The following is a 27,063-nucleotide window of genomic DNA, read 5'->3' as shown; positions in this document are numbered from 1 at the left end:
TAATTTACCATCATCTGCTTTTTATCTAAGTTTCTCACATTGTCATCTATTTTTGTTAACTGCAAAAAATTCCAGAATTTTTATGTTTCAAGAAAATCATTAAGCCAGGCATGGTGGCTCATGCCTGTAATCCCAGCACTCCGGGAGGTGGAGGCAAGAGGATTGCCTGATCCCACAGGTTTGAGACCAGCCCGGGGAACTTGGCGAGACCTCGTCTCTATAAAAGATCAAAAAATTAGCCAGGCGCGGTGGTGCATGCCTATAATTCCAGCTACTTGGAAGACTGAAGCAGAAGGATCACCTGAGCCCAGCAGGTCACCGCTACGGTGGCCATGAGTGTGCCACTGCACTCCAGCCTGGGCAAAAGATTGAGACTCCGACTCAAAAAAAAAAAAAGTAAGTAAGAAAGAAAATCACTACCAGATTGAAAATCACCGGATAGTAAGAATCTGAGTCTATTTAATTTTTTTAAAATATTGTCAGAAGCAATTGGTACTCGAAGAGCACAAAGATTTGTAAATTTCAGAGAAGCTAATGTTTTCTCACCTCAAAAATTTTAGTTCCTAACACTACTTTCCCCAAGGAGAAAAGATCTTAACTAACTAAATAAATAACATAGAACAATCTCCTTGTAAATGAAACATGCAAAAGAAAGGGGGGAACCTTTTGAAGTTGCTGCAGTAAGTCATTTCACTATTTAAAAGCCACGGAATTGAGGATTAGAGGGGTTAAGCAGTTTGCCCAAGACCACACAGTCTGGAAGAACAAGGTCTTAGTTTAGAACATAAAGCAATAAAACTCCAAATCCTCGTTAACAAATTGCTGTTTGTATGCAAATGTATTTTCTGTTTCAGAATATGTAAAAATTATAAATAGTGGGACTGGTAAAGAGGTAAGGCACTGACATTTAATAATGCCTCAACTAACCTTGAAGCAAAACTGCCTCTAAAGAGGGGAAAGAGTCTTCATAAAGCTCTTGACCTGGGAGCACCCCTTCTAAAGAACATCAAAAAAGAAAAACTAGAAAAACCCTCCACGGTGAAAGAAAAACACTTTGCAACATGCAAAAGGTGAGTCATGCCAAGTACACAGAGCTGACTGTAGCAAACAGACACAGAAATATTTGGAATGATTAGCATGATGTAGATGAAACTGAGTGTGTCTGTCTGAAGATTGTTCTAAACAGAGACTGAGAATTCTATATGAATTCTATACTTAGCTCCATCCCAGGAAATTCTCAGTCTGGCATGAAGCTGTGTGCCACAGCCTGGGATGAAGACTGGTATGAGAGTTTCAAAAGGATCCGCAGGTGAATCAGAGCAAGGACAATTAAAAAGAACAAGTACACAGCTGTTCAACTCATTTCACCTATAAGTCTCTCCAACACTTTACTGAGAAAATGTTGCGAGTCAACAACCTTGTGGTCACATATTGTCCACTTATCTTGGCTGAGACATATTCCGGGAACAATTCATGTGTCCATGTTTACACTAAGGGAAGCCAGTAAAGTAATGGACAAAGACAGCTACAATTTATATTTTCCCAGATCTGCTCCTTCTACCCTTTGGGGACTCCAGTTTTCCCACATTCCTCCAGAATTATTGTAAGAGAGACTAGAGGCTATTTTCCATGAGCAACTTGGTCTAGATCTTGGAATGACTTTTTCCCTCTCCTACTCCAATTCACTGCGGTTATTGGATATAACTCTGATCACTTCCAATCCACAAAACAGCAACTGTGATGCCTCTGTTTGCTGAAAATGCTGCCACTGCAGTTGAACATGCAGGGGTGTGCCGTTTTGGGGTCATTGTCTAATGTACAAGGCAATGTGTCTTTTATCTGATTTATGTATCAGATGACCAAGGTTCAAACTCCAACTTTTTCCCATTCACTAGGTATATTAATACTGACATAAGTTTGTGTATTTATCAAATAGAAATTTTAATAGCCTTTACCTCATAGGATTGTGGTAATGATAGATGACGTAATGTATGTAAAGCACCCAGTTAACATTTACTGAATGCTTGTTATGAGCTGAGCAATATACTAATATGGCTATTATTTGTAAACAGAAGTCATTCTCCACAGTGTTCCATGCAACAAATTGTTCTGACAGTTACTTTAGGACCTAGACTGCCTCAGAACATGAATGGCAGACACTGTGCTATGCTCAAAAACAGTCTTCATGGCCCGGCATGGTAGCTCACGTCTGTAATCCCAGCACTTTGGAAGGCCAATGCAAGAGAATTGCTTAAAACCAGGTGTTCAAGATCAGCTTGAACAACTTGGCGAGACCTCGTCTCTATAATATGTCAAAAAATTAGCCAGGCATGGTGGCACGCCTATAGTTCCAGTTACTTGGAAGTGAAGTGGAAGGATCACTTGAGCCCAGCAGGTCAAGGCTGCAGTGACCATGAGCGTGCCACTGCACTCCAGTCTAGGCGACAGAGTGAGACTCCAACTCAAAAGAAACACACACACACACACACACACACACACACAGTCTTCAGCACAGGTCCAGGCATGACTCTCCTCTGGGACAAACGAAGAGGTATACCACCAGTGCCCAGGAGATAAAATAAATTGTACCTAGTTCATTAATTACATAATCCAGTGCAATAATAAATTATTTCTTTCTAAAGTATCAATTTAAAACTATCAGATAAAAAGAAGAAACAACCCTAAAATTTTAGACCTCTAAGTATTGTTAAGGAGGGTCCCTAATGTGACAAACTCCACTAAGTTTGACTTGCCAACTCTCAAAAGACACAGGTCAAGTCCCTCTTACAGAATGGTGTCTGAAGAGTCACACTTAACCTACTTTAAGAATTTCACTAGGCACGGCGGCTCACGCCTGTAATCCCAACACTTTGGGAGGCAGAGGCAAGAGAATTGCCTGAGACCAGCGGTTCAAGACCAACTGGGTAACTTGGCAAGACCTCATCTCTACAATAAATTTAAAAATTAGCCAGGTGTGGTGATATGCACCTATAGTTCCAGTTCCTTGCAAGACTGAGGAGGAAGGATCACCTGAGGCCAGCAGTAGAGGCTGCGGTGACTGTGAGCATGCCACTACACTCCAGCCTGGGTAACAGAGTGAAACTCCAACTCAAAAGAAAAAAATAAGAATCGAATTTCATAAATTTCTCTGTCCCCTCCCTAAAAAAAAAAAAGAAAGAAAGAAAAAAGAAAAGAAAAAAAGAATTTCATGAATTCCTGAAAACTTGCCCTATAGACATCCTTTCAAGTATATACACATAGGTATATAAACAAAGTTGCTTATTGCAGCAGTGCTTTATATGTATAAAAAATACCTGTAGAGAACAGGGTAACGTAAGTCATGATACTTTTAAAAACAATTGAATAAATCTGTATGTTCTGATATAAAAAATTTTTAATATCAGTAAATTTTAAGTGTCCATATAAAAAATGTCTCTCAGAAGCAAAGAACCAAGTATCACATGTTCTCACTCATAAGCAGACCTTGAACAACTATCGTAATACTATAAGAAAGGTAGTGGAAGCAGTGGAAAACTGCCAGGGGAGGGTGGGGGTGGGATTGGCAGTAGTGGGAAACTGTCAAGGGATGGGGTGGCCACACCTCATCAATCTGCATAATGAACATTTGTATACCTAACCCTGAATTGTACTCCACATCTTTAAAATTTAAAAAAAAAATTTTTTTTAAAGTGTCTCAGCTGGGCTCGGTGGCTCAGCCTGTAATCCCAGCACTTTAGGAGTCCGAGGTGAGTGGATTGCCTGAGCCCGCGGGCTCGAGACCCGCCCAGGCAACTTGGCGAGACCTCGTCTTCTACAATAAATCAAAAACTAGCTGGGCATGGTAGCACGCGCCTGTAGTTCCAGCTACTTGGAAGGCTAAGGTGGAAGGATCACCGGAGCCTAGCAGGTCGAGGCTGCAGTGGCCGGGAGCAGCCACTGCACTCCAGTCTAGGCAGTGAGACTCAAACTCAAAAAATAAAAAATAAAACGTGTCTCGGCCGGTGTAGGGGCTCATACCTATAATCCCAGCACTTTGGGAGATGGAGGTGAGAGAATTGCCTGAGGGGTTCGAGACCACCCTGGGCAACTTGGCAAGACCTCGTCTCTACAATAAAGAAATTAACTGGATGTGATGGCAGGTGCTTATAGTCCCAGCTACTTGGAAGAATTCCCTGAGCCCAGCAGGTCCAAGCTGCAGTAGTGTGAGCATACCACTGCATCCAAGTTGGGTGACAGAGTGAGCCTCCAACTCAAAAACAAAAAAAAAGAAAAATAAACAAGTGGCTGCAGTATGTCCCCATTTATATGTACATGTCAGAGCTTTAAAATACATATACATTTTGTGTTCATATACAAATAATTCTGGAAGTATACATTAAAAATTACAGATGAGAGGGTCAGTGTTTCAGATCTTTTGACTAAACAAACCCCTTGCAAACATTGATTTCCATAAAATTGTGAATAGACATAAAACAAACAAGTATAAATCAATTACATTCATGTTTAGGAATTAAAATGACATCCAAAGCCCCTCACTCCTGATGGTTTTACTTATTTTAAACAATATTTACTATGAAAAAATTCCACTGAAAAAATTTGAGTAACATCTAGAAATTTGTTGTAAGAAGGATGCTGGGGAGATTAACATGGCTACTCCAAATCTGAGAAGGTCTGTGTGTAATGTTCTTTATCTCTTACAAAGAAATCACCCAGAGGTCCAGCGGGAAAAGATATTGGTTTGTTAGAACTTATGAGACTTCATTGGTGGCCCGTCAGTGGAGAAAGAATTCACCCAGAAGACTCCAATGGTGGTAAGTTAATTATTCAACTTGCTAAACGGTGGTTACAGTCACAGGATGCCACTCACATTGTTCTGCACTCTGCTCATTTACCCGCACCTTGTGACTCCTTACTGAGAATGTGCACATCCTGAAAAGACCAGCCAGGATCAGAAGCTGCTCCCAGAGGGAAGGGCAGAAAGAATCCAGACGTAGGGGGAAAGAGTCAATGTCTGGACAATTACCTCACAGGGAAGAAAAATAGATTGGAGATTCATGGTAATTTATTTTACTAAACCTATACTCAGGCTTTTTTGAATTCCTACTATCTTCGAACTGGAGTCGCTATGTTGTTATTTACTTATTTAAGCATCATCCATTCTCTAGTCATGTTCACAAGAAAAGAGAAAAAAGCGCTTATTCTCAGGAGCCTCCAACCTGGGAGAATTGAAAGTTACAAGGGATTATTTAATATGGGGGGAACCCCAAAAACTTGGAATTTATAAGAAAATTGTGTATTTCTTTTTTTTTTGAGTGAAAAATCACCGTATTTATTTTCCTACAAGTAATTTTTCTATAGCTTTAACATCTCCCCCCTCAAAACTAAAAACAAAGAACAAGTCCCAAAGCTCAGAACTGGATCACTTGGCCCTTTCTTTTTTTGTCTCCTCCCAGTTCAAAATGCTTGCATCTCTTAATGGCCAGCATCCTCTTGGATCTGCAGTTAGGCTCAACACATTCCAGCCTTAGTACAATCTTCTTTGTAGTCTTGGCCTTCTTCTGGAAAATTGGCTTTGTCTGCCCACCATAGCCACTCTGCTTCCGATCATAGTGCCCCTTCCCCTGGGCATACAGAGAATCCTTGCCATTCTTATACTGCATCACTTTGTGAGGTTGGTGCTTGCCACACTTCTTACAGAAAGTTCTTTGGGTTTTAGGTACATTGACCACCTCTGCAGTAGAGCTGTGTGTATGATGAACACGGAAAATTCGGCGTCCGAAAACCTGGCTGTATTTATTCTTACATGTTTAAACTTCAGTCACCTTCAAAGGACTCTCCACTTGATGCAATTCTAGCAAGACGCTTCTTCCACTGCTCAAAACAATTTTTGAACTCGTTGATTTTGCTGCCCTTTAATGCTTCAGCGTTTTTTATTTCACCTCTTCCATGTCAGCAAAAATGTTTCCTTTTGAGGACTTTTTTCATCCAGGGAAACAACAACAACAAAAGTCACTTTGGATGAGATTGGGTGAATAGGAAGAGTGGGAACAGGGGTCATGCTGCTTAGGGTCAAAAACCGTTGAACACTCAGCATGGTGTGGGCAGGTGCACTCGTAAATCACCCATCATGATATAGGTAAAAGCATTGAAAGAATCTAAAAAAAAAGTCACTGAAGCCCAATGCAGCCTCTCACAACAATGCTAGCTAATACACTGATGCCTGTGAGTTCTTAGAACACTTAACTAGCAGGGAAAGCCTATGCTACAAGGGACCTACCCTCCAAGAGATAATTCCGGTTTGTTTTGGGTCCCTCCTATATTATTTATATATTCTCTCACTTTAGTTAGTTTGACCAAATCATATTAGAAAGATATCAAGAGCCCCACATAATACAGAAGACACTGTGTTGACAATTGCTTTACACTATAAAATAGCTTAATGAAAACATGAATTGAGTGCATCAATAACTCTCAGAGAAATGTTGCAGTCCTGGTTGGATATGGTGGCTCATGCCTATAATCCCAGCACTTTGGGAGGCCGAGGGGAGAGGATTGCCTTAGTCCACAGATTCAAGACCAGACCGGGCAACTTGGTGAGACCTCATCTCTATAATAAATCAGAAAACTAGCCAGGAGTGGTGGCGCATGCCTGCAGTTCCAGCTACTTAGAAGGCCGAGGTGGAAGAATCGCCTGAGTCCAGCAGGTCAAGGCTGTGATAGCCATGAGAGTACCACTGCACTCCAGCCTGGGTGACAGAATGAGACTCCAACTAAAAAAAAAAAGAAATATTGCAATCCTCAAAATGAAGACCAAAACAATACTAATCTAAAACTATTAAATTGATGGTAGATAAGGAGGTAAGCACAATGAAAGCAGAATAAAAAAGACAGAGATTGAGGAATTAGAGAAGGTTAATAGTTATAAAAATAAAGGTAATGTAAGTATAACCCAACAAATGCATAGAAGATGCATTATTCAAGGATAAAATTCAGGCCAATTACAGTGGCTCACACATGAAATCCCAGCACTTTGGGAGGCTAAGGTGGAAGGATCACCTGAGCCTACAAGGTCAAGGTTTTGGTGACCCATAATGGTGCCACTACATTCCAGCCTAAGTAATTCAAGAAGAGTGATACCCAGACTCAAAAAAAAAAAAATAGCTGGGGTGGTGGTTACTAGCTACTTGGAAGGTTGAGGCAGAAGGATCGCCTGAGCCCAGCAGGTTGAGGCTGTGGTGGCCGTGAGCACACCACTTGCACTCCAGCCTGGACGACAGTGAGACTCCAACTAAAAAAAATTTTTTTTTAAAAATACAATTCAAGGCTGCATGCAGTAGCTCATGGCTATGATCTCAGCACTTTGGGAGGCCATGACAGGAGAACTGCTTGAAACCAAGAATTCAAGACCAGCCTAGGCAACATAGTCAGACCTTGTCTCTACAAAAAAAGCAAAAAATTAGCTGGGCATGCATGCTTTTAATCCCAGCTACTCAGGAGGCTGAGGCAGGAGGATCACTGGCACCCAGGAAGTCAAGGCTGCAGTGAGCCATGATTATAACACTGCATTGCACCCTGGGTGACAGAGTGAGACCCTGTCTATAAAAATAAATAAACAAACAAATAAATAATAAAATATACAACTCAAGAAATATCCCTGAAATGAACCAAAAACTGATTCTGCAGAACAAAATAGCACCTCCAAGAAAATTTGATCTAGAACATTCAAGTCATAGGCAAGCTAATGAGGTTCAAAAATAAACATTTTCCCCCCAGGGCATCAGGATTTTAATGGTAAACCACAAACAAAGGGGGTGGAATATAGGTTGATTCAATGCCAGAAAGAAAAAGGGCTATGGTAGCCAGTCTCCAAGATGACCTTCATGATTTCTCCTGGTATTCATATCCTCATGTGATACCCTCCCTCATTTTAATAAAGTTGGTTTGTGTGACCAACAGCATCCTTCCAAAGTGACAGCATGTCACACCCAAGACCAGCTTATAAAGGACACTACAGCTTCTGTCCTGGTCCACTCTCATTGTCCCTGGACTATCCCTCTGGGGTAAGCCAGCTGCTATGCAAAGGCCAACATTACAAAGCACTGAAGTCTTTTGCAAACAGCCAGTGAGGAAGAGATTACCAATAAAAACCACAAGAGACACTTGGCAGGACCATGGTCCTAGCCCATGGCTTTAATGCAATATCAGGAGAGATATAAGCCAAACTGTTCCCAGATTACTCATCCCGAGAAGCTGTGTACAATAATAAAGATTTGTTGTGTAAAGTGCCTCAATTTTCCAGTAGTAATTTGTTTTGCAGCAATCGATAATTTACATAATTTTCATAAAAGGAAATAAAGTGTGACCCCAAACTAATATACATTGTGAGTCAACAATAATATATTAGGACAGATTCTATTCAATAACAAAAGTAAACATATATTTTCATAATTGAAAAATGTTAGGCAATACAAAATCCATTGAAAGAACTACTTGGTAGCTGGGCGCAGTGGCTCCCGCCTGTAATACCAGCACTATGGGAAACGAAGGCAAAAGGATTGCCTGAGTCCAGGAGTTCGAGACCAGCCTGGGCATCTTGGCAAGACTTCGTCTCTACAATAAAATAAATAAATAAATAAATAAAAAATGAGCTGAGTGTGGTGGCACTCGCCTGTGGTTCCAGTTACTTGGAAGGCTGAGCCAGAAGGATCACCTGTGCCCAGCAAAGAGTGAGCCTGGGCAACACAGTGAGACTCCTACTCAAAAAAAAAAAAAAAGAAAGAAAAACAAAAAGAAAGAAGAACTACTTGGCAAGGAAATCCAGTGAATTAAGAGATTAATCAAAGAAACAGAAATTATGGTGAGTAAACTGGCAGTGAACACTGACTCTTTTTAATTGAAAAAATGATACCAAGTTTCTATGGAAATTTAGATATAGATCAGAAAATAAATGTTAAATATTATACAATGTACAAATAATAGTGACATAAGTAACAAAGTTTAAAGAAATTACAGGAATACTAAAGTCCTCAATCTTTTTCTAGAATGATTGATGTTCATTGATAACTAAAATGCAAAGATTTTATTAAAAAATTAACAGGCGGAAGCTGAGCATGGTGGCTCACGTCTGTAATCCCAGCACTTTGAGAGGCTGAGGCTAGAGGACTGCCTGAGCCCAGGGGTTCAATACCAGCCTGGACAACATGGCGAGACTTTGTCTCTACAATAAATCAAAAAATTAGACGGACCTGTTGGCGTGTCCCTGTAATTCCAGCTACTTGGAAGGCTGAAGTGGAAGGATCACCTGAGCCCAACAGGTCAAGGCTGCAGTGGCCGTGAGCATGCCACTACACTTCATCCTGGGTGACAGTGAGACTCCGACTCAAAAATAAATAATAAAATTTTTTAAAAATAGACAGTCTGACTCCAACTTTTTTGTATTTTTCACAAATTCGTTGTTAACAAGAGAAAACCTTTAGGAAATAGTGTCTTTTCTGGTGAAAAAATATGTTCTTATTTTTCTCTTTTTTTGAGTCAGAGTCTCACTCTGTCACCCAGGCTGGAGTACAGTGGCATATTCATGCCCACCACAGCCTCGACCTGCTGGGCTCAGGCGATTCTTCCACCTCAGCTTTCCAAGTAGCTGGAACCATGGGCATGCGCCACCAGCTAATTTTTTTTATTTATTGGAGAGACGAGGTCTCACCAAGTTGCCCAGCCTGGTCTTGAATCCTTGCTCTCAGGCAATCCTCTCACCTCAGTCTCCCAAAGTGCTGGGATTACAGGCATGAGCCACTGTGGCTGGAAGAAATATGTTCTGGTTTTGAATTTCAAAAATTCCCTTCATTTTATTTGTTTCTTTTTTTATAACAATATTTTTCCACTCAATCATTTGTTTATTCTGTTATAAATTTAAATCAAAATTGTATTTAGAAATAAAATTTATGCTGGGCTCAGTGACTCAAGTCTGTAATCCCAGCACTTTGGGAGGCCGAGGTGAGAGGACTGCCTGAATCCAAGGGTTTGAGACCAGCCCAGGCAACTTGGTAAGACCTCATCTCTACAACAAATCACACACCCACCAAAAAAAACTAGCCGGGCACGGTGGCGTGCATCTGTAGTTCCAGCTACTTGGAAGACTGAGGCGGAAGGATTGCCCGAGCCCAGCAGGTTAAGGCTGCAGTGGGCATGTCACTGCACTCCAACCTGGGTGACAGAGTGAGACTCCAACTCAAAAAAGTAAATAAATAAATAAATTTAGATAATGCAGTATTTATGAATTTTTATTTTCCTTTATTCATCTGCATTATATAGTAAACTATTTCCCAAGACTAAATTCTTTTCTGAAATATTTCTTTTTAGGTCTGCTAAAAGTCTGTCATATGAAGTTGTTTACTTAACTGTTTCCTTCTTATTGCACAAATCTTTTCTAAAATCTCATTTTTTTATTTTTTTGAGTCAGAGTCTCACTCTGCAGCCCAGACTGGAGTGCAGTGGCACGCTGACGGCCACCGCAGCCTTGACCTGCTGGGCTCAGGTGATCCTTCCTCCCCAGTCTTCCAAGTAGCAGGAACTATAAGTGTGTGCCACCATACCTGGCTAATTTTTTGGTTTATTGTAGAGACGAGATCTCACCAAGTTGTCCAGCCTGTTCTCAAACCCCTGGGCTTAGGCAATCCTCTTACCTCCACCTCCCAAAGTGCTGGAATTACAGGCTTAAGCCACCACGCCTGGCCTAAAATCTCATTTTTATGGAAGTTCAGAAAGCACCCTTGTAAAATGTGTCTGCATATCCATATTTTATTATTTCCTCAGAACAGATTCTAAAATGTACTAGATCAATGAGCATAAATATTTTTAAAGTAGTATAATTTAGTAGTTTGAAATAATTCTGTAATCCCAGCACTTTGGGAGGTTTAGGTAGGAGGATTACTTGAGGCCAAGAATTTGAGAGCAGCCAGGGCAGAAAATAACAAGACCTCGTTTCTACAATAAATAAATAAATAAATGTTTTTTGAGTCAGAGTCTCACTCTGTCACCCAGGCTGGAGTGCAGTGGCATGTTAACGACCACCACAGGCTTGACCTGCTGGACTCAGGTGATCCTTCCGCCTCAGTCTTCCAAATACCTGGAACTATAGGCACGCACCACCACCATGGCTATCAACACAATTCTTAACCTCTTTGGCTTTGGTTTCAAATGGACATAATAATAGCACCTTATTCTATAGTAAGAATTAAATTAAGTAAAGTAAATAAAACTCTCAGTGGTGACAGCATAAAAGAGGAATTCAGTATAAGTTAGCTACCCAGTCACTGCCCTTGTTGTTTATGAATTTCTGAATATATCTTGCATATTTTTCAAAAAACCCTTCAGAGGGAAAGTACATTCCCACCAGAGGTGTTGTCAACAGATTTATGTAGCTGTGGATTATAGCAGGTTCCAAGAATGCAGAGAAAAATAATGCACCAGAAAGATGACCTATGTATGACAGAATCCACTTCCTGGTGTTGTTATTTGGATTTGCCCCACCAAGCTCACTTTTTATTATTTGCTAGGGTATTCATTTGGAAGAGGAATGTAAATAAGTGAAGTGGAGAATTGACAGAGTATTTTTGGTAAATCAATCTCTTTTTTTTTCTTTTCCTTATTTCAGTAACTTTAGGAGGTACAAATACTTTTCGGTTACATGGATGCATTGTATAGTGGAAAAGAAGTGTACCCATCACCCCCACCTGTGCACATTGTACCCTACAGGTCATTTTTTGTTTCTCTACCTCTCTCCCCACCAGTAAATCAAACTCTTAAAATTAATTTGATATAAACATTCTGGTTGATGAGGGAAAATCTGTTTGCTTGAAATTTTAGAAATATCTTCATCAAGCTGAATATATCTTGCATATTTTCCATAAAACCCTTCAGTGGGAAAGTACATTCCCTCCAGAGGTGTTGTCGGCAGATTTATGTAGCTGTGGATTATAGCAGGTTCCAAGAATGCAGAGAAAAATAATGCATCAGAAAGATGACCTATGTATGAGAGGCTTACACGTGAAATCCCAGCACTTTGGGAGGTGGAGACGCGAGGATTGTCTGAGCTCAGGAGTTCGAAACCAGCCTTAGCAACATGGTGAGACCTTGTCTCTACAATAAATCAAAAAATTATCTGGGCATGGTGGTGCATGCCTGTGGTTCCAGCTACTTGGAAGGCTGAAACAGAAGAATCCCATGCCCAGCAGATTGAGGCTGCAGTCGCAGTGAGTGTGCCACTGCACTCCAACCTGGGCGACAGAGTGAGACTTCATCTCAAAAAAAGAAAAGAAAAGAAATGTCTTCATTATTATTCCATAATTTTTTCCTATGCATACAAGAAGCTAGGGGAAGAGAAGAGAGAAAGCTGGGTACCCTCTTCTGCTTGGTATTTGAAAAATAGATACATGCCAGACATGGTGGTACCTACCTGTAATCCCAGTCACTTGGGAGTTGAGACTAGTTCGTACAAGAGAAAGACCCTGTCTCATTTTTTTTAAGACAAATAGAAACATATTTAATTTTTAAATGTTATTTTTTTATACACATCAATTTTCTTTTCTGAGTCTTGGTGTCACTCTGTTACCCAGGCTGGAATGCATTGTCGCAATCACAGCTCACCACTGACTCAACCTCCTGGGCTCAGGAGATCCTCCCACCATGGCCTCCCAAAGTGCTGTGATTATAGGCCTGAGCTGCTGTGCCCAATCAATTTTTATCATTGGCTATGTACTGTGCACTCTCACAATCCCAACACTTTGGGAAACCTAGACAGTAGGATTGCTTGAGGCCAGGCATTTGAGACTAGCCTGGTCAACAGAGCAAAAACACTTCTCTACAAAAGATTAGTTGGGCATAATGGTGCGTGTCTGATAAATCAGCTACTCAAGAGAATGCGGTGGAAGGATTGCTTGAACCCAGAAGGTCAAGACTGTGGCGTGCTATGATCATGCCACTGCACTTCAGCCTGGGTGACAGAGCGAGACTTTGACCAAAAAAGAAAAAAAACTTCCAGACAAGGTGGCTCATGCGTATAATCCCAATCCTCTTTGGCTAGAGAATTGCCTGAGCCCAGGGGCTCAAGAGCAGCCTGTACAATTTGGCAAGACCTCGTCTCTACAATACATCAAAAAATTAACTGGGCGTGGTGGCACACACCTGCAGTTCCAGCTACTTGGAAGCTGAGGTGGAAGGATGTCTGAACCCAGCAGGTCCAGGCTGTGGTAGCCATGACCATGCTATTACACTCCAACCTGGATAACAGAGTGAGACTTCAACTAAAAAAAAAAAACTTATTAAACTTATTGTAGTAAAACCACAAACTTCATTGTCATAATTAAGAGTGTTCTCATAATTCGTGATCTACTGATGGTAATAATATCAATAATTTAAAAATAAAATGTAATTGTATTCAATGTAGAGAAGAAACATGAGGCCTGATTAGGTCAGCATTAACTGAATAGACTGTGTAAACTATTTTGAGAAAGGAAATCTCAGAATGAGATTACAAGAGCTGTAAAAGCTGAATGGCAAACTGAAAAACATTTGCTGCTGGAACATGACAAAGAGCAGCCGGGAGCTCAAGCCTGTAATCCCAGCACTTGGGAAGACTGAGATGAGAGGATTGCCTGAGCCCAGGGGTTTGAGACCAGCCTGGGCAACTTGGCAAGACCTCATCTCTACAATAAAAAAAAAAAAAAAATTAGCCAGGCGTGGTCGTGTGCGACTGTAGTTCTAGCTACTTAGAAGGCTGAGGCACAAGGATTGCCTCAGCCCAGTAGATCAAGGCTGCGGTGGCTGTGAGTGTGAGCGTGCATCTGCACTCCAGCCTGGGTGACAGACTCTGGCTCAAAACAACAACAACAACAACAAAAAGACAAAAAGCAGTCAACTGTTGCTGTTAAAGAAACAAAACCCCACAATCAGTCAGACATTTTACAAACCTCTGGCTGACCCATAAGTGGCTTACAATCAAAGTCAAACATCGATCCATCAGAACTACCTCATTTGCATGGCAGGAACCCAAATGCATAAAAGGAATTCTAAAATTCACCCTAAGCTAAGAGAGAATCAAACATCGAAAGAATCTCAGGCCACTATTCCCCGCCCCTGCAGCAGACAGCTGATGTTCACTGTTGTCCTGCTTGCAGTGCCTTTCAGTAAGTTACTTGTTTTTCTACCTACTTATCTACCTACCTATCTATGTATATATCTATCATTTGTTTAGAGTTGGAATCTCACTCTGTTGCCTAGGCTGCCACCTCTACCTGCTGGTTTCAGGTGTTCCTTCCCTGTCAGCCTTCTCAGGCAATCTTCTCACCTTTGCCTTCCAAAGTGCTGGGATTACAGGTGTGAACCAGCATGCCCACCTTAATTTAAGAGCTTATGTTTTCTAAAAATGTTGATTTTTATTTTATTGACTCTTTGGGTTGGAGTCTCACTCGGTTGTCCAGGCTGGTGTGCAGCAGCAGGATCACTGCTCATTGCATCCTCGACCTCCTGGGCTTAGAGCTACTACCCAGCCAATTTTTTTATTTGAAAAAAATAAATTGGCCATTGCTTTAGTAGGCTCTGGTGTGGCCATGTGCCCTTTGAGCTGTGGCTACCACCATGCTTCCTAAACTCTGACCCTGTCTCCTACCTTCGAGACATAACTCCTCTCTCTCCCCGCCCCACACACAAACACACACTCTTACTTTCCAAATAAACTATATTTTCTTATCTAAAAAAGAAATATGTAAAAATTTTTAAAATTTTTAAAAATGATTTAAGAGATGAGGTCACGCCCAAGGGCTGGTTTCGAACTCCTGAGCTTAAGTGATCCTCCCACCTCAGCCTCCCAAAGCACTGGGATTCCAGGAATGAGCCACCACAGCCATGCAAAAAAAAAAGTCATAAAAAAACATGTTTAAGAGTTTATTGAAATGAAAGACACATTGCAAATGAGAATTAAAGAATATCACAATTTTAAATCAAAATTATTTTGAAATGCTAAAGTTTTAACTTTTTGAATATTTAATTACCCCTTATTGATTTTTAAAATTAAAATGGCTCAGCCTGTAATCCTGCGCCTTTGTGAGGCTGAAGTGAGTGGATTGCCTGAGCCCGCGGGTTCGAGACCCGCCTGGGCAACTTGACAAGACCTCATCTCTATAGTAAATCAAAATGAGCCGGGTGTGGTAGCACGCACTGTAGTTCCAGCTACTTGGAAGGCTGAGGCGGAAGGATCGCCAGAGCCCAGCAGGTTGAGGCTGCGGTGGCCAGGAGCAACCACTGCACTCTGGTCTGGGTGACAGAGTGAGACTCCAATTCAAAAAAAAAAAAAAAAAGAAATTAAAATGAGCATAATTCTAGCATTCAGTGTCATCTAGTTGCCAAGATAAATAATTGTTATCCCATTTTGGTATGTTTGGATATATATATATATATATATATATATATATATATATATATATACACACACACTTACAAGTAACATGAATTGTTCAGTATCACATGGCACTGCTCCAAATGTCATTTTTTAGTCACCTCAGAAGTACTCACAGTTGGGAGCATGGAAAATAAAAGGAAGCTCTCATTAACAGAAAAATGACACTTCCATTAAAGGATCTGCTGGGTTCGTACTGAGTTGAGGCAGGGAGTCGAGGAAACCAAGGTTCTTGGTGTATATAGATGGCAGCCTTGAGAGACAATGAGTAGCTTCTCCGGGGATTCTCAGGAAGGGGATTCTAGACAGATGCCAATTTCCCCAAGAGACAGCTTTTTATTTCCTTCAATACCTGTTATGCGATGTTATGCCAGAGTCAGGTTGGAAAGTAAGCCATATGATGCAGGGTTAATAAAAACCCATCTGATGAGACTTTATGGTGCCTAGGGCATGAATCCCCAGGTCCCTTAGTTAGGAATTTGGGCAAGAGAAAAAATGTTGAGAGGTTAGTCCTCCTGACCCTTTGTTTTTTCTTCTTAGCCAGGCACTCCTGTACGGCAGAGTATTGGCAGTAGCACACCCTCAAACCTTTATGTTTGGCCACGGTGGCTTTTACTTTCAAGGACATCAGCAGGACATGTCCAGGGAAATCAATTATTTCCCTGGGGCCTGAATGATGTTAGACTCAAGAATGAATGTTTAAGGTGACAGGTCATTCTGTTCCAGCATGAGCATTCGAATGAAAAGGTGCCCATGTATGTTCTTTTTTTTAGAGATAGGGTCCCTGTCACCCAGGCTGGGGTGCAGTAGTATGATCACGGCTCATTGCAGTCATAACCTGATGGGCTCAAGCAATCCTCCCACCTCAGCCTCCCAAGCAGTTTAGACAACAAGCATGTGTCACCATGCCCAACTAATATTTGTTTGTTTTATTTTTTTTTTTGTAGAGGCAGAGTCTAGCTATGTTGCCCAAGCTGGTCTCAAACACCTACTCTCAAGTGATCCTCCTACCTCAGCCTCCCAAAGTGCTGGGATTAGAGACATGAGCTACCACACCCGGCTGCTATGTGTTCTTTAATGAAAGGACAGAGCCCAAAGTGGAGTCTCTGGTCACCTTGAGCTCATACATGACAATAATCCTTTCCCAAAACCCTGAGTGAGTCACAAGACATTAAGATAAACATCTCCCAATAATTTGTCTTTCAGCTACCAGCCCGGCCATTCCAGTCTATGTTTTATTTTTTAATTTTTGAGTTGGAGTCCCACTGTCTCCCAGACTGAGTGCAGTGGCACGTTCATGGCCACCGCAGCCTCGACCTGTTGGGCTTAGGTGATCCTCCTACCCCAGCCTTCCAAGTAGCTGGAACCACAGGTGTGTACCACCACCCCCGGCTAATTTTGTGATTTATTGTAGAGATAAGGTCTTGCCAAGTTGCCCAGGCTGGTCAAACCACTGGGCTCAGGCAATCCTCTCGCCTCCGCCTCCCAAAGTGCTGGGATTAAAGGCACGAGCCACCACGCCCGGACCAGTCTATGTGATTAACCACCTGAGACTAACTCACCTATCTGGCTACCAGCCCATCATTTTCCTATGTGCTCCTGACTGACCCACCCATCTGTCCAGTTGGCAGAGATATGAGAAAGGGATTCCATCACCATGACGTCAGCTCCTGTATGTGCTTGCCCTCCTGCCTCCAATAAAAGGGAAGCTTTAGGCTGGGCTTGGTCACTCAGCCTGTTATCCCAGCACTTTGAGAGGCTGAGGCGAGTGGATTGCCTGAGCCCGCAGTCACAAGACCAGCCCGGGCACCTTGGTGAGACCTCGTCTCTACAATGAATCAAAAAATTAGCAGGGTGCGGTAGTATGCACCTTTAGTTCCGGCTACTCGGAAGACTGAGGCAGAAGGATCGCTGGAGCCCAGCAGGCCAAGGCTGTGATGGCGATGAGCGTGCCACTGCACTCCAGCCTGGGCAATGGAGTGAGACTCCAACTCAAACAAAGAAAGGGGGAAGCTTTAAAAATTTTCAACCTCAAGCATTCACTACCAAGTATTCCTTAAGTGTCTGGCCCCCTCTCCAATCTTTGAGAAGTGGATCCACTCTTTTTCTCTGATCTACTTTCTAAATAAATTTTCTTTCTAATCTAATTTCTGTGCAGATCTTTGTATACCCATAGCACTGGCTCAACTCACCAACCTAACATTTAATATAGATATTTTGTGGCTGTTTCTGTGATATGTACCTCTCCAGTGTGGGACCCTCAGCAATAGTTACTTTTGCCCAGGTCTAAGAGCAGAACTACCGCTGGAAAGTGAGTATTGCTTCTATCTTCAAAGTCTTCATCCAGAGAACCCAAGTAGAGGTTTGTTATCATTAGGGTTGCTAGTAGAATCCCTTCAGAATCACAGTAGCTTCTCAAGAATAGACATTTCTGGAGAGGCAAGAAACCCAAGGGAGAATTCTAAGGGGCTAGCTCTTCCATTCACAATAACAGCAAGGCAAGAAGCAGAGGACCCATGAGTCTGGTTCAGAAGAGATCGCAGGGCCACCTCCTCCTGGCCCTGTTGTTCCTTTCTGACCCAGAGTTAGAGCCACGTCCTTACTCCATATCACTTCATATTAAGGGGCCTTGGGTGAGACCACCCTAGTCCACATCTACAAATCTCCCTGAAACCAAACCTCGGTAGCAAACTTGGGGAGCAGGGAGAGAAGTGTTTCTCTTCCTTCCCAGAAGACCCCGAATTCCTTGTGCAAATGGTTTCCCTCAACTACTCGGTTTGGGAGCTAGCTTTAAACAAAATGCCTCTTTTTACCTTTCTCCTGGGCATTACTCAAGCTCTCCTAGTAAACAAAAGGCATAATGATCTATTCATGGGCGGTCTTCCATTGCTGCCCATACAAGATGGGAGTGGTAACCTCTTTTGGAGGAGGAGAAGAGAAAAAAATATTCATGTGATCCTTTTGTGAGGCATTGTGATATTGTGAAATATATGAGGGGGGACCCCCAAAACTTGGAATTTATTTATAAAAACTGTCTTTATTCTTACATGTTTGTTTATTTTGAGTTGGAGTCTTACTCTGTCATCCAGGCTGCAGTACAGTGGCATGCTCATGGCCACCGCAACTTCAACCTACTAGGCTCAGAAGATCCTTCCACCTCAGCCTTCCAAGTAGCCGGAACTATAGGCGTTGGCTATCGTGCCGGGCTAATTTTTTGATTTATTGTAGAGAGGAGGTATCACCAAGTTACCCAGACTGGTCTTGAATCCCTGGGCTCAGGCAATCCTCTTGCCTCGGCCTCCTAAAATGCTGGGATTATAGGCTTGAGTCATCGCACTCGGCCTATTCTTACATGTTTAAACTTCAGTTGCCTTCAAAGTACACCCCATTTGATGCAATACACCTGAGATGCTTTTTCGCTGCTCAAAACAGTTTTTGAACTCATCAATTTTAATTCCTTTTAGTGATTCTGCCATTTTTTGTTTCACCTCTTCCACATCAGCAAAATGTTCTCCTTTGAAGACTTGGTTCATCTGGAAGGAAAGTCACTCGGAGTGTGAGATCGGGTGAATAGGGAGGGTGGGGCACAGGGGGTCATGCTGTTTTGGGTCAAAAATTGCTGAACACTGTGGGCAGGTGCATTGTCATAGTGGAAGAACCAGTCACCTGTTTGCCACAACTTGGGAGGTTTCCTCTGCAAATCATGACGCAACTGTCTCAAAACTTCCAGATAAAAACTCTGGTTAAACCAGGCTCAGTGGCTCAGCCCACAATTCCGCGCCTTTGGGAGGATGAGGTGAGTGGATTGCCTGAGCCCATGGGTTTGAGACCCGCCTGGGCAGCAAGACCTCATCTCTACAATAAATCAAAAAATCAGCCGGGTGTGGTAGCACGCACCTGTAATTCCGGCTACTCGGAAGGCTGAGGCGGAAGGATCGCCGGAGCCCAGCAGGTCGAGGCTGCGGTGGCCAGGAGCAGCCACTGCACTCCAGTCTGGGTGACAGAGTGAGACTCCAACTCAAAAAAAAAAAACTCTGGTTGACCGTCCTATCCGGAGGAGCAAATCTCAAGTGTACTACAAAGGGCCCACCCTCCAGAAGATAATTCTGGATTTTTTGGTGGGGGTCCCCTCTGTATAATGGGTCTTCAGTTTCCGGACATACAATTGTTAAAATCCTTGCGATCACCAAAGCGCTGCCTTTTGTATGCTAATACTGACTGATATCTTGAGGGTGGTGCTGATCACCCGAAAAACAAAGGCATAATTAGAGGGCTGGGACTTTCAGCCCTAGCCTCCAACTTCCAGGTAGGGGAGACTCAGGGACTGAAGGTGAACTTGACTACCAATAGTCAATTATTTCATCATCAAGCCTCTGAGATCCCAAGAGGACAGCACAGACGAGCTTCCAGATCTTTCAACATGTGGAGACTCCTAGGGTGTGGTGTCCAGGAGTGGCAGGGATGCTTCACACACCTTCCCCCATACCTTGCCCTAGGCATCCCTTTATCTGTATCTTTTGTGATATCCTTTATAAACCTTTAAACATATTTCCCTGAGTTCTGTGAGCCATTCCAGCAAATTAATCAAACCCAAAGTAGGGGTCATGGGAACCCCCCCTTACAAGTTGAGAATGATCCAACTTGAAGTCAGTCATTTTAAGGTTCTAGAGACCCAGATTTGTAACTGGTGTCTGTTTGGGGCAGGGGGAGGAGTCTTGGGGGCTGAGCCCTCAATTTGCGGGATCTGATGCTATCTCTAGGCAGGCAGATGGTGTCAGAATTGAATTGGTAGACACCCAGCTGGTGTCTGCTGCAGAATCGATTGCTTTCTTGCTGGTAGAGAGAAATCCCCATATATTTTGGAGTCACAGAATTCTTTCTATGTTCATTGCTTTTTGTTTGTTTATTAGTAGGGTCTCGCTTTGTTGCCCAGGCTGGAGCAGTAGCACAGTCCCAGCTCACCACAGCCTCTACCTTCTGGGCTCAGACGATCCTCGTGCCTCAGCATCCAGAGTAGGTAAGACTAGAGGCATGCACTACCACACCCAGCTAATTTTTTTGTAGTGTTTTTGTAGAGACGAGATCTCACTATGTTGCCCAGGCTGGTCTCAAACTCCTGGGATCAAGCGATTTACCTGCCTCGGCTTCCCAAAGTGCTGAGATGACAGGCACGAGCCATTGCTCCTGGCCATTCTGTGTTAATTATAGTTGTGTTGGGGTGAGAACAGGAGAAACACAGTTTTAGGATTTTTACTGAAACAGGCATACATTTGGCACATAATCCTATCAGACAGGTAAATAGAAGCTTAATATTTGATATGTTTGGAATTCAGTGGAACCCTTCAAACAGTGCTGAGATATTATCATGGTAATTTGATTCACTCGTAATTTAATATGTTTTATCTAGTTGTTGTTTCAGGAGAAATGTATCTCTATTGTTTGTCAAGGGTATTACAGCTGGGTGCGGTGGCTCATGCCTATAATCTCAGTACTTTGAGACGTGAAGGTGAGAGGATTGCCTGGGTTCAAAGGTTCGAGACCAGCTTGGGTAACTTGGTGAGACCTTGTCTCTACAATAAATAAAAAAACTAGCCGGATGTGGTGGCATGTGCCTGTGGTTCCAGGTACTTGAAAGGCTGAGGCGGAAGTATCACCTGAGTCAAGCAGATCGAGGCTGTGATGGCTGTGAGTATGTCACTGCACTCCAGCCTGGGTGACAGAATGAGACTCCTACTTAGAAAGAAAAAAAAAGGTATTACCTTTTTACTTGTTATAACTTGGTAGTTTATTGGTGGCTATTGGTTGTATTTTATTGGTAGTTGATTAGTGGCTATTCTTAATTAACTCTGAAGTTGTGTACTGACAGGCTTATCAAGATTCTGGATTTTACCAGAGGCAACCATAACATGCACTTTTTTTGTTTGTTTGTTTTTTGTTTGTTTGTTTTGTTTTTTTTGAGTTGGAGTCTCACTCTGTCACCCAGACTGTAGTGCAGTGGCCGCTCCCGGCCACCGCAGCCTCGACCTGCTGGGCTCCGGCGATCCTTCTGCCTCAGCCTTCCAAGTAGCTGGAATTACAGGCGCGCGCTGCCATGCCCAGCTAATTTTTTGATTTATTGTAGAGATGAGGTCTCGCCAAGTTGCCCAGGTGGGTCTCGAACCCGCGGGGCTCAGGCAATCCTCTCACCTCAGCCTCCCAAAGTGCTGGGATTACAGGCTGAGCCACCAGGCCCGGCTTTGTTTTTTTTTTTGTAGAGCCAAGGTCTTGCCAAGTTGCCCAGGTTGGTCTCAAACCCATGAACATGCATATCTTTAAAGACGAGTATAAAATTTCTTAACACTTTTAGATGAAGATAAAATCAGTCTAATTTTATGTAATTTTATTTTATTTTTGAGTTGGAGTCTCACTCCGTTGCCCGGGCTAGAGTGCAGTGGCACGCTCATGGCTACCGCAGCCTTGAGCTGCTAGACTCAGGGAATTCTTCTGCCTCAGCCTTCCAAGTAGCTGGAACTGCAGGCATGTGCCACCATGCCTGGCTAATTTTTTGACGTATGTAAAGACAAGGTTTCACCAAGTTGCCCAGGCTGGTCTAGAACCCCTGGACTCAGGAAATCCTCTCGCCTCTGCCTCCCAAAGTGCTGGGATTATAGGTGTGAGCCACCAGGCTTGGTCTTCATTTTCTTTCATGTGCAGATGGAACATATAAAAAGAAAACTTATAATGTTTAGAATATGGACTTTCTATAATCGCATAATAGAAAACTTTAAAATTATTTTATTATGGCCGGGTTCAGTGGCTCAGCCTGTAATCCCAGCACTTTGGGAGGCGAGCAGATTGCCTGAGCCCCGGGGTTCGAGACCAGTCCGGGCAACTTGGCGAGACCTCGTTTCTACAATAAATCAAAAATTAGCCGGGCATGGTAGCGCGCGCCTGTAGTTTCGGCTACTTGGAAGGCTGAGGCGGAAGGATCACCAGAGTCCAGCAAGTTGAGACTGCGGTGGCCAGGAGGGTGCCACTGCACTCCAGTCTGGGCGACAGAGTGAGACTCCAACTCAAAAAAAAAATTTTATTCTCTCTCTCTCTCTCTCTCTCCCCCTCCCCCTCCCCCACGGTTACAGACCCCTCTCCTTTTCCCCTGTAACCACCGCTTTAATAAATCTCTTGGTCTTTAAAAAAAAAAAAAAAAATTTTATTACCTATATTAATTTTTTTCAATTACAAAATTAGTTAGTATTCATTACAGAAAACATGAAAAATATTTAAAAATACAAGGAGAAAAATAAAAATCATCTAGGTTTCTTTCTTTCTTTCTTTTTTTTTTTTTGAGGTGGAGCTTCATTCTGTCACCTGGGCCGGAGTGCAGTAGCACACGTATGACCACCGTAGCCTCGACCTTCTGGGCTTCGGCAATCCTTCTGCCTCAGTTTTCCAAGTAGCTGAAACTACAGGCATGCACTATCACGCCTGGCTAATTTTTTTTTTTTTTTTAATTGTAAAGATGAGGTCTCACCATGTTGCCCAGACTGGTCTTGATCCCAAGGGCTCAGGCAATCCTTCCTGTCACCTCAGCCTCCCAAAGTGCTGGGATTACAGGCTTGAGCCACCAAGCCTGGCCATCTATGTTTCTTAATCCAAATTTAAACATATTCACATTTTGATGTAAGACCTACCAGTATTTTCTCAGCAAATCTATATGTATATCACTCATAACAAAACAGGGCCAGGTATGGTGGCCCAAACCTGTAATCCCAGCACTTTGGGAAGCTGAGGTGTGAGGTCTGCCTGAGCTCATGGGTTCAAGACCAGCCTGGGCAACTTGACAATACCTTGTCTCTACAATAAATCAAAATATTAGCCGGGCATGGTGGCGTGCACCAATAGTTCCAGGGATTCGGAAGGCTGAGGTGAAAGGTTCCCCTGAGCCCAGCAGGTCAAGGCTGTGGTGTCCATAAGCGTGCCACCACACTCCAGCCTAGGTGATAGACTGAGACTCCAACTCAAAAAAACAAAACAAAACAAAAACCGAAAACTGAATGGGATTATGCTTTTTATTTAGTTAAAAAAAAACCAACAAATAGTTTTTTTTAGCACATATCCAGTTATACAGTTTGATGTGTTCACTTAACATATTGCAATTTTTTCTTTCTTTCTTTCTTTCTTTTAAGAGACAGGTCTCATTTTATGTCACCCAGGCTAGAGGGCAGAGGCACAATCACAGCTCATTGTAACCTCTTAACTCCTTGACTCAGGTGATCTTCCCACCTCAGCCTCCCAAGGAGCTGGGACTACAGGTGTGTGTCACCACACCCAGTTAAACTTTTATTTTTTAATTTTTTAAATGTTTTGTAGAGATGGGGTTTCACTCACTATGTTGCCCAGGCTGGTCTGGAACTCCTGGCCTTAAGCGATCCTCCCACCTCAGCCTCCCAAATTACTGTGATTATAGTCATTAGCCACCATGCCCAGCTGGCGTTTTTTTTTTTTCATGTATTCAATAGTTTTCTGTGAGACTTATATAAAAAGTGTCTGTACAGGTGGTGGTCTCATGATACCCACTGCAAAGCACACATAGCTACCTCCTTCCCATGTCCCTCCCTACCTCACATTCACAATAAGCAACTATTCTACATACCCACTAGGAATGTGTACAAGAGCCTATTTCCAGCACCTTCTACCATAGGACATTATGTGTTATTCAGTATGGGCAACCCTTTAATTACTAGAGAAGGGTTTGGTATTTTTTCCATACAATTAATTGCCTTTAATTGCCCAGTTAGTGCAGTGGCACGCTCACAGCCACTGCAGCCTCGACCTGCTGGGCTCAGGTGAAACTTCTGCCTCAGCCTTCCAAGTAGCTGGAACTACAAGTGCGTGCTACCACGCCCCGCTAAGTTTTTGATTTATTGTAGAGACAAGGTCTTGCCAAGTTACCCAGACTGGTCTTGAACCCATAGGCTCAGGCAATCCTCTCATCTAGGCCCTCCAAAGGGCTGGGATTACAGGCTTGAGCCACTGCGCCTGGCCACGTTAGTGTATAATTTTATGGTTTGCTCTTCTTCAGCACACTTGTGATCTGTGCACGTTTCCATATGTATGCTGTATTTATATAACATTTAACAGTAGCCAGTGTTTTTCTGATATAGCTATATGTGTCTATATACATAGCACCATTTGGCCTTTTTTTTCTTTTTCTTTTCTTTTTTTTTGGGGGGGTGGTGTAGTTTCACTCTTTCACTCAGGTTGGAGTGCGCTGGCACGCTTATGGCCACCATAGCCTCGATCTGCGGGGCTCAGGCGATCCTTCCACCTCAGCCTTACAAGTAGCTGGAAGTACAGGTATGTGCCACCATGCCCGGCTTATTTTTTGATTTATTGTAGAGATGAGGGCTTGCCAAGTTGCCCAGGCTGGTCTCGAACCAGCAGGCTCAGGCAATCCTCTCACCTCAGCCTGTCCCAAAGTGCTAGGATTATAGCCAATGCGCCCGGTTTTTTTCTTTTTCTTGAGTCAGGGTCTCACACTGTTGCCCAGGCTGGAGTGCAGTGGCATGATCATGCTATCGCAGCCTCAACCTCTTCGTCTTTCTTTCTGAGCTAGGTATTCCTGCCCTGCAAAGTGTCCCTGCACTAAGAGGCAGTGTATTTTTTTTTTTTACATGGGTGGCAGCAGCAACATAAACTCAAACCTTTGCTTTTGGTAATCTATTTTACCAACTATATATACATATATTTCCTAGTTATTCTGTTCATATTTAAGTTCTTTAATACATTTGGGTATTTGTTGTGAGATGAAATTTATTTTTCCAAATTGTCAACTAATTTTAGCAAGAGCATTTGTCTTTAAATATGAATAGATTATTATACTTATTATTATTATTATTATTATGTTGAGTAGGATTCTCATTCTGTTGCCCAGGCTGGAGTACAGTGGCATGCTCACAACCACTGCAGCCTTGACCTGCTGGGCTCAGGTGATCCTTCCAAGTAACTGGAACCACAGGTGCGTGCCACTACACCTGGCTAATTTTTTTTTTTTTTGATTTATTGTAGAGACGTGGTCTCACCAAGTTGCCCAGGCTGGTCTTGAACCCCTAGGCTCGGGCAATCCTCTTGTCTCAGCCTCCCAAAGTGCTGAGATTACGAGTGTGAGCCACCGCACCTGGCCTAAATATGAATAGATTAGTTGCTCTCTTTCCTCCCTCAATTTTAGCATTCATATTTTCAAAGTGCACAAGATAGATCGATCTTTTGACTACTGTGTCTAAAGTTCTATGACTTAGTAGCACAGATGCTAGACAATAACTTCTAGTAACATAGAGCCATAAAGAGGAGGAAGCACTGAAGTAAATACACCAATCAGATACTGTAGCTGACAAGTCTAGAAAGCCTTGAAGAACCAGCCTAGCAATGATAATTGTGTTCATACCAGCAAAGCCCAAGATATTTAAAAAGATGAAAATAAAGAAAAAGAAGTTGCTTCTCCCAGAATTGAGATCTATAGCCCAGGGAAGAAATTATCAAAATAAGCAAATCTAGCCACATCAGCAGCAGAGCAGTCCCTCATTTTGTGGGAGAGCTGCCGCAGAAAGGTACCTTCCCCTCCCCCTGGTAGTGGGATAACAATTTGGCCCCGTGGTTCCTGCACATCCATAGATTCCTCCATTAGCACCTGATATTGACCTGGAAGCACTGCAGACTCTGGCAACTGTATTGATATTACTGTGTTCATAGACAAGAATCATCATCAGCCCTTGAGCTTCTCCCAGAATGGACATATCTAGTGAGTAAACGTTGGAACTGAAGTTTTTAATCCTAGAAACTAGACCCCAAGGGGCTTGGCATGGGAGCCAACCGGAGAAAATTCTACTCACTATCCCTGAATCGTGATTCTTTCCAGTGCGTCTACAGGCCTCTTGGTTGGAGGAGCACACCTTGCAGCCTCTAGCCTGCCACAGGCACTCCGTGACCTTTGCTCCCACTGGCACCATCTTGACCACCTGCTGCCTCCTGGAGCAGGAGCTAAGAATCCCACCTAAGGCGGCCCCTGTGCTTCCTGCCACCCAGGTAACCTGAGGCACCTGGTTAGCCCCTCAGCCTCCAGGACATATAACTTTACTTAGTCTACCCCCTTTGATCCCTACACCCGAGTGCTTCAGGAATTCTGGATACCAAGGTATGACCAGTCCTCAGCATTACTGATAAGACCACACACATTTATTGTTAGGGGCAGGGGTTAGTAATGAATTCCACTTCACATTTATTACTGGGGATAGACTACCATTATCCACAGCATTCGTTTTCTTTCTCGTCTCAGGACATTTGTTACAACCCTAGTATGTCTGGGTCTTATTTTAAATGAGGGAAATCAAGAGTGAAAAAGATGAAAACTGCCTTCTGTACCAATACAGACCTTTTAAACATAGTCATGACTTCCTGACTGTATGGCACACCAGGAATCTTACCGTGAATTTCATTTTCTACTAAATCTATTGCTTCAAGGCCTGGTAATCTCTAGGAGCACAGAAAACCTATCTTGTTCCCTAATTTAACTTTACTTATAATAGTATCCATCACTTATTGATTGGAGAAATATAGAATAATTATGTAGAGCTATT

General features: G+C 42.7%; 1 protein-coding gene across 1 annotated transcript; it reads right to left on the bottom strand.

The window, feature by feature from the left end:
* Window positions 1-5,408: 5,408 nt before the first annotated feature.
* LOC110594472 (60S ribosomal protein L36a-like) lies at window positions 5,409-26,436 on the bottom strand. Its single transcript, XM_021706336.1, has 2 exons — window positions 26,320-26,436; window positions 5,409-5,798 (listed from the first exon to the last, which is right to left on the bottom strand). Exons 1-2 carry the CDS (start codon window positions 26,434-26,436, stop codon window positions 5,409-5,411), a joined length of 507 nt encoding a protein of 168 aa, XP_021562011.1.
* Window positions 26,437-27,063: the final 627 nt, after the last annotated feature.

Source organism: Carlito syrichta, unplaced genomic scaffold (assembly GCF_000164805.1).
Source record: "Carlito syrichta isolate Samal-C Ts95f unplaced genomic scaffold, Tarsius_syrichta-2.0.1 Scaffold315466, whole genome shotgun sequence".
Classification (NCBI taxonomy): Eukaryota; Metazoa; Chordata; class Mammalia; order Primates; family Tarsiidae; genus Carlito; species Carlito syrichta.
This window is presented reverse-complemented; position numbering and strand designations above follow the sequence as displayed.